This window comes from Telopea speciosissima, chromosome 3 (assembly GCF_018873765.1).
Source record: "Telopea speciosissima isolate NSW1024214 ecotype Mountain lineage chromosome 3, Tspe_v1, whole genome shotgun sequence".
Classification (NCBI taxonomy): Eukaryota; Viridiplantae; Streptophyta; class Magnoliopsida; order Proteales; family Proteaceae; genus Telopea; species Telopea speciosissima.
In genome coordinates, this window is record NC_057918.1 from 11693310 (window position 1) to 11706019 (window position 12710).

General features: G+C 37.9%; 1 protein-coding gene across 2 annotated transcripts; it reads left to right on the plus strand.

The window, feature by feature from the left end:
• The first annotated feature begins 861 nt into the window (after positions 1–861).
• On the plus strand, positions 862–11854 carry LOC122656567 (protease Do-like 8, chloroplastic). Of its 2 annotated transcripts, XM_043851146.1 has the most exons (14): positions 862–1145; positions 1588–1715; positions 3645–3727; positions 3854–3952; positions 4150–4216; positions 4708–4783; positions 4929–4995; positions 7925–8142; positions 8764–8831; positions 10367–10446; positions 10693–10779; positions 10966–11073; positions 11408–11531; positions 11564–11854. In XM_043851146.1, the coding sequence occupies exons 1-14, from the start codon at positions 976–978 to the stop codon at positions 11677–11679; spliced, it is 1491 nt and encodes a 496-aa protein (XP_043707081.1). In that variant the 5' UTR covers positions 862–975; the 3' UTR covers positions 11680–11854. The 2 variants fall into 2 exon arrangements, with proteins under 2 accessions (XP_043707081.1, XP_043707082.1); XM_043851147.1 differs by having other exon boundaries at positions 863–1145; positions 11408–11854.
• Positions 11855–12710: the final 856 nt, after the last annotated feature.

Here is a 12710-nt window from a genome sequence, read left to right on the forward strand (position 1 = left end):
ATAGAGAGAAGAGGACTGAGGGGCTGAATTTCAATAGTGGGTTTATTGTTCTTGTTCTTCTTCGGAGGATTTCCTTTGCTACTCTAAACAGAAGAATTAATGGTATCCTAATCACCTAATAGTATGACCAAGAATAAAAAAGAAACCTGAATTGCAGGATCAGGAGGAACTAGATTTAGAGAGAAAATACGACATTCACAATCTGCTGGTCAGATGGACTAGGTATGCTGGTTGAAGGGTCTATAGGAATAGAAATATAATTTCCAATATTAGGGACAATCCATTGGTCAGATAGTGAGTTATGGTCTGGACAAAAATTAGTAACTTTCTAAAAGAGTGATCCTCAGTTCTATAACTCCTTGTGCAGAACAAAGATAGGGTCTGTTGTGATCAAGAATTTAATATGCGGCTGCGGGAGGAGGGAGGGGTGGCTGGCGGTGGAGGTGGTGGTGCAGGGCGGGTTTGCAAGGAGAAGGGTGGGGCGGGATTGCAGGGGAGGGGGATCGAGGGAGTAGTTGTAGGAGAGAGTGGTTGGTTCCGACGGAGAAGGAGAGAGAAAAGGATGTTGGGGGCATTTTGGGTTATTCATTTAACTTCTTTTATTTGCATGGGAGTTTGATAAATCTTTTTAAATCAATTAACTTATGAATATAAAACATAATTTACAGCTACTGGTTTTATAAATCTTTTTTTTAATCTAGTAGATGTAGCAAATTCCGGAATCCAATTTGTCTGATCCAGAGTCCAAAGTCCAAACTGATACGGTTGATCCGGTTCGGTATCGATTATCGAATGAAACCGATCCCGTATCCGATACCGATTCCTAATAAAACAATGATCCATGGATAACGTTTTTCCCGAGTGTACATGCGGTTAAACCCCCGGACTCTCGTTTTCTTCTTCTTCGACCTTTTGCAGCGTCTCTTGGACCGAACTCTGAGAAATTAACCTTGACTTCTGAAGATTACTCCAGAAATGCAAGTATTAGCTTGTAGTTCTCCTCTGCAATGGCAGCGTTTCGATGCTCAGAGACGTTTCAGTCGGAGAGAGATATTCATGGAGGGAGTTTCGTCATTTTATTCTCGCTCAGAGATACAAACTGGTTCCATCAACAATGCTTCTTCTCAATCCGTCTCTATTCAGAGGTAATCAACTAATCACTAATACTTTCATACAGAAGCTAAGAAGGAACAGAAATTTCCTCCCGCCTTGAGATTAATCTCTGGCGCTCCCCCCCCACACACACACTTCCCTTTTTGGCTTGTTCAATCTTTTGCTTGGTTATCTGTCACGACAACACGCATTTTCTTCCGCTAAATTAATTCCTTGGCGAAACTTGAAGTAGGATTGGTAACTGAATTGGAAAAAGTATATTACTTTGTGTTCTCTGTGTTGAATCTTTGTGGGTAGCTATATCTGATCGGTCAAGTGCATGAACAGTGATGATGAAACTAGGTTTTTTTTTTTTTTTGGATGAATAATGATGAAACTAGGTTGATGGGCTATTTAGGAGAAAACTTTTTTTATGTATGCACACAACTTCAAATGTCCTTTTACTAATGCACGGTGATCACTTGGCTTACATAGGCCGGATGAAGATATTTCCAAGAAATTGGATGTAGCAATATGCAAAATCATTCCTTTCACAAAGCGTAGGATGTTGCTTTGGAGCTCATTAATTTACATGTTTTGTCATCCTTCAAGGTACTTATCAGGTTCGCACTGTTTGTCTCTGTTCTTCCTTAATTCACGTTTAGGTTTCTTTGGAACTAAAATTTACTATGATTGTTTCGATGCCTTAACTTTCAAATTTTAAGTCCCTTTCCACTCTTCTTTCTATTGTATGATAGCATGAAGCAATTGGACAAATATAGTCATTGGTGATGTTCATTTTTTAAGGTGTCTTCCTTTCCCCTTAAAAATAACAGTTGATGCAGATAAAAGAACTTCTTCAGCGAGAATAGAACAAGGGGCTGACATCACGATGCTTGCCTCTCACTAACAACCCTGAAGCTGTATCTTTGTTTTTTGGTTATTTTTGTTATTTGTATTGCTATACATGCTCTCTGATCCAGTGGGAGATCAGCTTAAAACAGGATCATAAGAAGAAAAAAAGGACAAGCTAGATTTGAAAATAAAACTAATAACAGAATAACAGTAGGACTGATTTGACCAATAATCAAATCAAAGGGTCTGAATGTAGTGTAGAATATTTCTGCAAAGTGTGATCGAAATCTGATGGTCAGATTCACACTTATGGAGTAATCATACTAGGGAAATTACAATTCAACAACTGCAGAATCAATGGACAGAATGAGGGTTCAAACCAATGATCAATTACGGCTCTAACAGTTGAATAGCTTGGTAATAGAAAGTAGGAACCAACCAACCAAAACTGACTCAGAAATTTAAAGATTTAGCGAATCCTAGTTGTGATAGGATTTCTAGTATTAATTGGAAAGTTTAGATTTTGAAACCGTCACAAGATTTAATAAAACCAGAGATTTGGAGTAATCCACGTTGAAGTAGGAAACTAGAATTCGATGGAAAAGATATGATTTTTTTTTGGGCTTTTGAAGCTGAAATAAAATAGAAATAAAAGAAATCACCACTCCCCAACCTTGGAATCACCAGCATCAAGGGTTCCTAGAGTCACCACCGGCCCCAAGGGTTCCTGAAGTCACCACCAGGGATCCTACTGAATCACCACAGCAGGAAGCATTCTGAATCACCACAGAACCAAAAGCAACAAGCCAAACTTTATTCATCAAATTCATGTACAATGCTGTAGCCCTTTGAAAAAAAGAGCATCTCGGTGCACGGGGCTCCCGCTACTGCAGGGTTTGGGAGGGGCAAATGTAAGTAAGTAGCCTTACCCCTTGCTTTGTAGGAGAGGCTGTTTCCAAGTTTTGAACCCGCAACCAACAGGTTGCAATAGCGTAACATAACTGTTGCGCCAAGGCTGTAGCCCTTTACAAACATATATACAAGACTCAAAATCAGACTCAAACTCAAAAAAAGGAAAGGCTTAAACCAATCCTCATAAATTGACTAGGAAACTGAAATAATAGAAGAAACTGACCCAAACAAGGAATCTAACTTAACTAATGAAGTAAATCCCGTATTCCTGCCTTTTACCCATTTTAGGCCCATTAAAGTGATATTACAAAGAAAACCCATTGGACTAAGCCCAACATATATCTAACTCACAACCCAAGGTTTATTTCCACAAAAATAAGCCCACATTGTGATTTATCTGCATCAATACTTTGCATTAATATCTTGAAAATTGATGAAGTAGTAAAGTTGCAACCTATATGGCTACAACCTGTTGTAACAACATTTAAAACTTAAACCTCTCAAAACTGATAAAGAACCCAATCCTGGTAGCAGTCTCGAGTGGTATTATTTTATTTTATTTTCTGAATTTGGCTTCTGTGAGTTAATAAGGACTCAAAAAATTATCATCAAAATGATCAAACTATCAGCTACCTACTGAGCTTGATTTAGTATTCACAGCTCTACCAATGCATATCAACTTAGCAAGTCCTGTGGCCCTGAGTGATCTTTGGTTTGGGCATCTAGCTTTATGTGAGGATGTCTTTATATTGTTGCTTCTAACAATTCTTTTTTCGTACTTGCAGCATATGCTTTAGGGGATCCATCTGTGACAATTGAAGAAGTAACTCCGCCTGTTTCCCCATCTGGGCCTCTCTTCCCATCTGAGGTTCATTCTGAATATATCATTAGCTATCCCTATTCTCTGAGGTTTTTTATGGGATTAACCCGACTATACACTTAATACTTTACACATCTTTATGGCTGGTGGGTTTGGTTTTTGTTTAATTGACAGGAAAAAATTGTTAGACTCTTTGAGAAGAATACTTACTCTGTTGTCAACATATTTGATGTAACATTACGGCCTCAACTTAATGTAACAGGTGTTGTTGAGGTAATTAGTTCGATTTACTTTCGAGTTCTTCTCTTTCCTGTTATGGTAGTCAAAATTATTCACATATTTGTTAATTTATGAATTTGTTACCAGTAATTTGCTTTATTAAATCATGGTTTACCGTAAGTCACTGAACATGCTCTCCTGTTTATGTCCTGAAAGAATACAAATGATTCTCTCAATTTACATTTTCCCAGGTTCCTGAAGGGAATGGTTCTGGAGTGGTCTGGGATAGGCAGGGGTACATTGTGACTAATTATCACGGTAAGCACCAATAAAAAAAAACATATCTTGCCATGACTAAAACCTGTATGAGCTCTAGTACATCAGATGACTCATGACTATTTATCTATTTTTTTTTTAATGGATTTTCTGTATTTATCTGGTGTTGTTCTTACTGTAGTCACTGCCTGATTTCTGTGTTGGTTTGGTTTAAAACTTGTTTGTTATTGAAATTGAACCCCTACTGGTGAGAAATCTCCCTTGATTAAAAATTAATATTTCTTATTATGAACGTAAATTCTGTAATAAACTTCTCTCTGAGCATTCCTGTCTATTTTTTTTAGTCTTTGAATTTGTCTAATAAGCAGTTAGGTTGATTAAATATTAACCATGGCATGTTTCCATGGGTCACAAAATGAATGTTGGACATTTAATCGTTGAATAGGAGTTTGGTGGAAGTTAATCATTTTGAGATTACTTCCCAACTGTACTGGATTTGGGATTTGATCATTTGCTGCCCTCATATTGCCCAGTGGTTGGTAATGCTCTTTCGAGGAATCCGAAGCCTGGACAAGTTGTTTCTCGGGTTAATATCCTCGCATCTGACGGGTGAGGTTTGCAGGGCCCTGGCCTTCTTCCTGAGAACTTGAACTGTAGTATATAGGTTGATGATAATTTCATAAAGCGGGACAATTGTTATATATGATTGTCGCTACGTAAAAGTTAGATTGCTAATCTTGTGTGTTTTCTTTAGGGTGCAAAAAAATTTTGAGGGTAAGTTGATCGGTGCAGACCGAGCTAAGGATCTTGCTGTTTTGAAGGTATTTACTTTTTAAGTTTTCTGTAAATACTTTTGAGTTTTGATGCTGTATGTGTGAAGTTGCTGTTAAAAGGTAGCCATAAAATTTGCAAATAATTACTGAACTCCATTATTTATAAATATATTTAGGCTTGTTCTGATCAATTTATCTATTCATGAAATCATTGATTTGATATCTTCATAGTCGAGAGAGAGACATACTGATGCTCTCTTAGTTAGTTCTTACAATGCTTTCCCTTGCAAGCGATAATGGGAGAAACCAAGAAAATTAATTGGAGGATGCCAATCTTTTCAGTCCAACTCTGACCAAGAACTTGCAGAGCCAAAAGCTATTCATTTACTGTTTCATTACAATCTTTTTTGATAAGCCAACAACATTTATTGATAGGGAGGAAATTCTCCAAAACACAGAACTATACAACTAGACAGAGTAGCCCTACCAGTTACAATGTACTCTCGATATTGTTCTGTTTGAACAATTTATGTTAAGAATCCCTAAATATTACAAGTTCCTTGGCTTTATCAGCCATCCTAATGAATGGTTTAAACCTCAAAGTTGTTTCACAAACCCAGCTGTTCCTTGCACTTCAAAACAACCACGAGACTGCCAGAGGCATCAATAGCCATAAGGGAGCCTCTCCTTGAAGTACAGATTTCATGACAATAAAAAAAAAGTGTTCCTATTCCAAATAATCCCAGCCTCCTTTTATGCTGAATCCACCACGTTCTTCATAAAGCTGAGTGAACTGATAAATGATCTACTGATTCTTCCTCCTGAAGGCATAAAACACAGGCATTAACCAAGTTGGGCCCTCTACTGATCAGATGACCAATAGCAAGGATTTTATCCAATGTAGCTGTGCACATAAAAAATTGAAGCTTTGGAGGAGTTCCTTTCACCCAAAAAGCTTCAAATTCTTTGTGTTTATCCATGTCCCTGTCTGACTGCATGTTATTATTTGCTGAGCAGCCTCACCACTGATTCCACTTTCCAGTCATTCAAGTCCACTTAAGGATAATCCTTGTTGATGTATTTTCCTAAGATGGATCGCTGTTGTCTACAATTCTTGCATTCCTCTCAATAGCTAAACAATAGCTGCGAGCACATAAGTCTATCTAAAATCTATTTTGTCCCCCATTTCCAACTTCGAATCTGATATGCCGCTTAAGAGTGTCTTTCCATAAACCTCTACCTTGAGGACTCAGGCCTGGACCACTGTCCCAATCATTTGCTACTCCACACTTGGCATCAATCACCTTTCTCATGGGCTGTTATGCTAATTCTTGAACCTCCAAAACCACTCCTTATGTGGTAATTTGGTCATGGAGATTGCATATTGAATATCCAATCCTCCCTGTTTCTGGGTTTGTAAACCTCCTCCCAACTTACTAGATGATATACAAAGGATTATTCACTACCTACCCAGAGAAAAAATCCCATTGTATCTTTTGCAATCCATGAGCAACCGAAAAAAGGAACATGTTGTAACTCAGAATTTTGGCCAATGAACCCTTAATCAGCAGCAGTCCACTTCATTGGACAAGAAATTGCTTTTGATGAGAGCAGCTTCTCACCTTTTCCATACTCTCCACCACCAGTTCCCACACTGATTTCTTCTTTAAGCTAGCACTCCAAAGAATGCCCAAATATTTGTATGAAGAGTTGTGAAGACAGTTGTCAAGCTCAGCCAATTGGGCCACTTCCTTTATAGATATGAATTCAGGTTTGGAGAAATTCACCCTAAGGTCTGACTCCACTTCAAAGCACTTTAATATACCCTTCAAGTACCTTATTTTTTTAATGAAATGCTTCACAGAAGTTTCATGTACGTATCATCAGCAAAATGGAGGTGTAATATAGCCTGATAACCACCACCCAATTCAAAGTCCTCCAACATCCCACAATGTAGAAACCTTCTGCAGCATCAGACTTATCCTTCCATGACCATAGTTAAAAGAAACAGGTGGGGAGGATCCCCTTGGTGATATTCTAGATCCAGGGGAAAAACCTGCTGGAACTCCATTCGAGAGAAATAATAAATCTGCATATGAGTATCCGCCTCAGTCTATTTTCTCCTCTGGCACCCAAATTTCATCCAATCTACATATTTGAGAAACAACCTGCTTACACGATCATACACCTTCTCTAGGTCCACTTTACAAGTCGACCCTGAAGTATCAGTTCTTTTCTGTTAGTCAATACATTCAATTTCCGTCTACACTTCATCTAATATTTCCTTGAAGGCTCCTGCATTTTGTCAATGATTGGACTAACTGGAGCCTCAGCCATGTCCGACACCTTAGAGGTTAGCTTATAAGATCTGCCAAACTAATGGAACCATTAATGACCATTGTGTGAGCTCAACTCAACCGTCTTTATTTTTGCCTTTTCAGTAAGAAGAGTTAATATATATATATATATATATATTTATTTTTTTTTTTTCCATTTCACTTTTGTATTGGGAATGGATGAATACTTTTGTACTCTTGTTTAACTGGACTATTTGAATATATTGTATCACCAGTCCAAACTCCAGAGCCTGTGACTGTGATGCATCTCCATGTCTGCTTCTTTATTTGTGTGAAAGTTGGGGGCCTTATGACTGCCTTTTGACATAAGGTTACTTTCAAAGATCTCGATTTGATGGAGTGTATTTTGCAAATCCCACTTAAGAAATCTGGGAGTGCTAGGAACATGAGCATTTAACGCTTGTGTCATTGTGTGCGATACAAACAGCTGGGGCCTTTCCTATACAGTAGGCCCTATGTCATACATGGGGAGGTCCTACTTAACTGTAAACATCTGCCATTTCCAGCCTCTTGTTTTGTGAATGCTCGTCTTTAAGCATTTTCCAAGAAGTTAAATTCTTTCATTTGGTTTTTAATATATAATTGATTTCTGATGTGGTGTTCTTAATTTATATTGCTAGATAGAGGCCTCTGAAGATCTATTGAGGCCAATTGAGGTGGGGCAGTCAAATTCTTTAAGAGTTGGCCAGAAGTGTTTAGCCATTGGAAATCCATTTGGTTTTGACCACACCCTTACTGTTGGGGTTATTAGTGGATTGAATCGAGAAATTTTTAGTCAAACTGGAGTAACAATTGATGGAGGTATTCAGACAGATGCAGCCATAAATCCTGGAAACAGGTTAGTCTGTGAGCTTCCATTCTAATGCCAAAATTCCCTTTGCTGTTTACTTGAACAGAGAAATTAATAAAATAGGTTGCTGTTTGGGAAAGTGGGAAGTCTTAGTGTCTTGATGGGGTGATGTATGTTCTGTATATTCCAAGACAAATTTCCACTAGGTAGATACTTCTTTTGATGTTTCTTAGGTTAAATTGTTTCTGCCAATCAATAGGATTTAACTCTAGCTTGGAATTTCTGCTTTAAAATCTTGGATATTTTTCTGATTGCATTGAATTACTCCCTCCTCCGGCCCTACCCCACCCTTGTATTTCTTGTTAGAGTTCTAACTGCTTACTTTTCTGCAATGAACTACTTTCAACCGATTTAACTCCCTTCTCCATGGCACTGTTACTTGTACTAGAGAGTGGATCATGTCCTTGTACAAGTACCGTCCAAGGCCCTCCAGGGCCACTCACATGGAATCCACTCCTCCTGTGGGTCCATGTGAGTGGCCCTGTAGGGCCATGGACGGTACTTGTACAAGGACATGATCCAGCCTCCCTGTACAGTGGGACCTTTTGTTTGTGTGTCAACAATGTACATGGTCTCGTTTACTTTACTTATATCTTGAAATTTTGACAGTGGAGGCCCCCTACTGGACTCAAAGGGGAATTTGATTGGGATTAACACAGCTATATTTACTCAGACAGGTAAATTTCCTCTCTTTGTGATCAAGTGCAGCAACTTTTTCATAATTAAAATGCATTTAGGAGTTTAAATTCACTGGTTTGTCAATCTGCTCTAGAGTATTCTTAAAACAAATTTGCTTTATTTGAATAGTATGCTCTGTTCTTAATTCTAACTGTTGTGACATATCGACGCCCAAGGACATAGTTGAATTATCATATAAGCAGGGAATAGGTTTAGAAATCCAATGAAACCAGAATCACAGTGACAGGTTTAGAAACCAGATTTCAAGAGAAATTCGCTAACTAAGAATCAGAAACTCGAATGGGCTTAAACTTATGGTCGAATGTGTCTCTTCAAGTTGGTTATAAAGCTTATATTTACTTTTGTTGTTCCAAGCTGGAGCTGAGGATATAGATATGCTCCATCTTGAGGGCGAGTGTTAAAGTTTATAGTTGGAGGGTAGTTGTGCTGTATAGTCTTTTCTTAATAGTGAAGTCTTGTGTTAGTGGAGTCCTTGTCGAATTATGTAACTATATTTTATCAATAGAAATAAACATTGTGGCTGACGGTAAGGATATTCCATTCCCAAGCCGTGAGCTCTCTCTCTCGGTTCTCTTCTTTTTTTTCATAGATTCTGGTTGTATTATCTGATTTCGTAACAGTGTCCATATGCGATTCTGCCTGTGGGAGGAATCTGAAACCTGCTAAAAGATGTTAGCTTGAATCTATCAGAATCCCATAAACATAGAGGCAGCAAAAGCCAATTTTATTTAATTGCAAAATCATATGGAGTCCTATGGCTCTTACATCAATATATATGTATATATATATATACTAAAAGTGTACATACAATAGGAATGGAAAGTGCACTTGAAATAGGAAAGATAGAAATAGTAAACTCTATCCATAATAGGAATAGATATCCCTTATAACTAAAACTCTATCATAACTAGTTAGAATAGGTGGTCCACATAATTAAAACTCTATCCAAAATAGGAATAGGAATTCTATTAATGCAAGACTCTCCATCCTTAACAACTAAGTAAATAACAATTATTTAATGAAATAAAACAATTCAAACTAACCTAATAAAGTAAATCCCAAATTCCTACCTAAAGGGCATACCCAGTGCACCAGGCTCCCGCCACTGCGGGGTCTGGGGAGGGTCATAATGTACGCAGCCTTACCCCTACTTTCGCGAAGAGGCTGTTTCTAGACTCAAACCCATGACCACTTCGTCACAATGGAGCAACATTACCGTTGCACCAAGGCCCGTTTTCCTACCTCCTACCCATAATTTAGGCCCATTAAAGTAACCTATTCTGAATAAAACCCATTGGACTAAAGGCCTAAATAACCCAACCCAAGGCTACTTACATTAAAATAAGCTCACTTCTGTGTTTTATCTGCATCATAACCTCGCTGGAATATATATATATATATATTTTAATTCTTAATACTCTGGAAGTTTACTCAAGCATTGACAATCAGTATGCATTCCTCACTAAACTATGTCAAGATGCTGAGGATTTCCTTTCCCTTATTGACATGACAGGTACATCAGCAGGTGTTGGTTTTGCCATTCCGTCTTCAACGGTACTTAGAATAGTTCCTCAATTGATACAGTTTGGCAAAGTAAGTTACTGTTTCAGTTTCTTTTCTCACCTTCTTTTACTTTTTTTTTTATCCATGCAGCTTGATTTAAAAGCATATTTGGATTCCCTTTATGAATCGCATTCTTTACAGATCTAATTTTGTTTCTGCAACTATGGCTACATTCAATATCACAAGTTTGAGCCAATCATTTTTGTATAATCTGCGTAGGATCTAAATCTAGGCTTCTCTATGATCCTTAATTTTAAGTACTACATCCATCTTTAGGTCATTCGGGCTGGTTTGAATGTGGATATAGCTCCAGATTTGGTTGCAAATCAACTAAATGTTAGAAATGGAGCTCTTGTTCTACAGGTAATCCTAGATTATACGGTATCATATATCCAGGATGTTTTCTTATAAGTAGTATGTTTCTATTTCCTACCAGGATGTATTGTTTGTTCTATTACCTAACTCACATGACTGATTTCAAGCATGGGAAATTCCTGTAGATATGTATATTATTTTCTTTCAGGAATTCACTATTCTATTAATTGGTAGGTTCCTGGAAGTAGTCTTGCAGCCAAGGCTGGTTTACTTCCCACCACAAGAGGTTTTGCTGGTAATATAGTAGTTGGGGATATCATTGTTGCTATTGACAACAAACCTGTAAGTTCTCTTGCAAAGTGTATATGTTATCTGATACTTTACACAAAAAAGATCTTTGCCACAACTCTACCCTCTGGATCTGTAGGCATCCTGTTATTCGAGCTATCATTTTGGATGTCCAAAACATGGTTGTGAGGATCCGGAAAAAGATAAATATCATTTTGTGCATATTATTTTTGTTGGATAAAACTAGGATCTAAGTGGCACATGTAATAGCTGCAGCACTTGCATCCCAAGTTTGTAAGAGCTATTTTGCATTACGTGTAATATACAAATGGAGAGGATGGCTTCCGGTCCTATTGTAAATTATATCTCAAGCTTTTTCTTTGGGCAGGTGAAAAGTAAGGCTGAATTATCAAAGGTTTTGGACAACTACAATGTGGGGGATAAGGTCCTGCTTAAGATTCAGAGGGGCAGGGAAAATTTGGAACTGTCTTTAAATTTAGAGGAGGAAAAAGGATCCTAATCAGAAAGGACACACAGGGAAAAGGCTCCTTATCTAAGCAGATATGTAGCATCTCATGCTACGTCAAAACAGAGGAATCTGCTTCTTTTAAAAAAAAATTAAAGGGTATACGTCATCTTCAGACATTGTATACAGGGTGAAAACACCCTTCAGTGAGTTGTCTATTAATTATTTGGAGATGATTCAATGTAAAAGATATCTTGCTGTTCAGTTCATGAATGTCTCTAGTTTTGTTATTTGTCTAGAAAGATCTGTCAACAACTTTAAATTTTTGCTTAATTTGGTTCTGTTAATCCAATTTTGTGAAGTTATCTTCGAGATGGAGTTTTTCACTTTCCACTTGTTTTCTAACTTTATGTTTCCATTTCCTCAACATGAAGCCTTAAATTTGCAGAGTTTGCTGCTGTCTTTTGTTCCTAGAGTTTTTAAAGCACTCACAGTGTTTGGTGAGTATGAAACCTTGCCTGTTATTAAATCTTTCAGCCAGTACCACTCCAGGCATGGTTTAGGATTTCCAAGTTGATTTGCCTTTCTCGGTCTCTCTTTTTTTTTTATTTTTTTTTTATTTTTAAAGAGGGGGGGGGGGGGGAGGCTGATTCGGTAGTGGTGGTGATCTGCTACTCATACAATTTGCAGAATCAGTTTTTGGATTCTCATTCTCTCCGGATGTAATTGCCTGAGTTCAAAGATGTTGAAAAGCTCGAACATGAAGATACTAGAAGATCGTATCCACCAGTTGGGTCTGTGCTAGAGCAGATGTATGCTTCGAGAATTGGGCTAATGCTGAAACATAATGTTAAGAGGGGATGTTAATCTTGGATTGAGCTTGGTAAGCTCAAAGGTCTGAAGAGGTTGAACGATACTGAAGATTTCGTGATCTCTTCCAAGATATTTGTAGAAAGCAGGAAGGTGGGATGATGTCCTGTATGCAAGAACGTTGATGGTAGACAACCAAATCACAGGAAGAAGTTCAATTAGCCTTTTGACGAATTAGGTTCCTGAGGAACAAATGCATCCAAGAAGATTATCGTTATATATGATCCTCGTTGCCATGGACTGTAACTACCTTGTATTGGCATAAATGCCGTCAAATGGGGATCCATTATCCTCCCAGGTGATGGGAAGACATTGTGGTCATTTGTCAGGATTAAAGCACTCCTGCAGAGGATTA

Bases quoted from the DNA above. Each gene is read 5' to 3' on its own strand.
- LOC122656567 (XM_043851146.1), top strand. From the start codon at position 976: ATGCAAGTATTAGCTTGTAGTTCTCCTCTGCAATGGCAGCGTTTCGAT. The intron at 3,728-3,853 runs GTTCATTCTGAA...TTTAATTGACAG, and splicing joins GGCCTCTCTTCCCATCTGAG to GAAAAAATTGTTAGACTCTT. The intron at 11,532-11,563 runs GATCCTAATCAG...CACAGGGAAAAG, and splicing joins AAATTTAGAGGAGGAAAAAG to GCTCCTTATCTAAGCAGATA.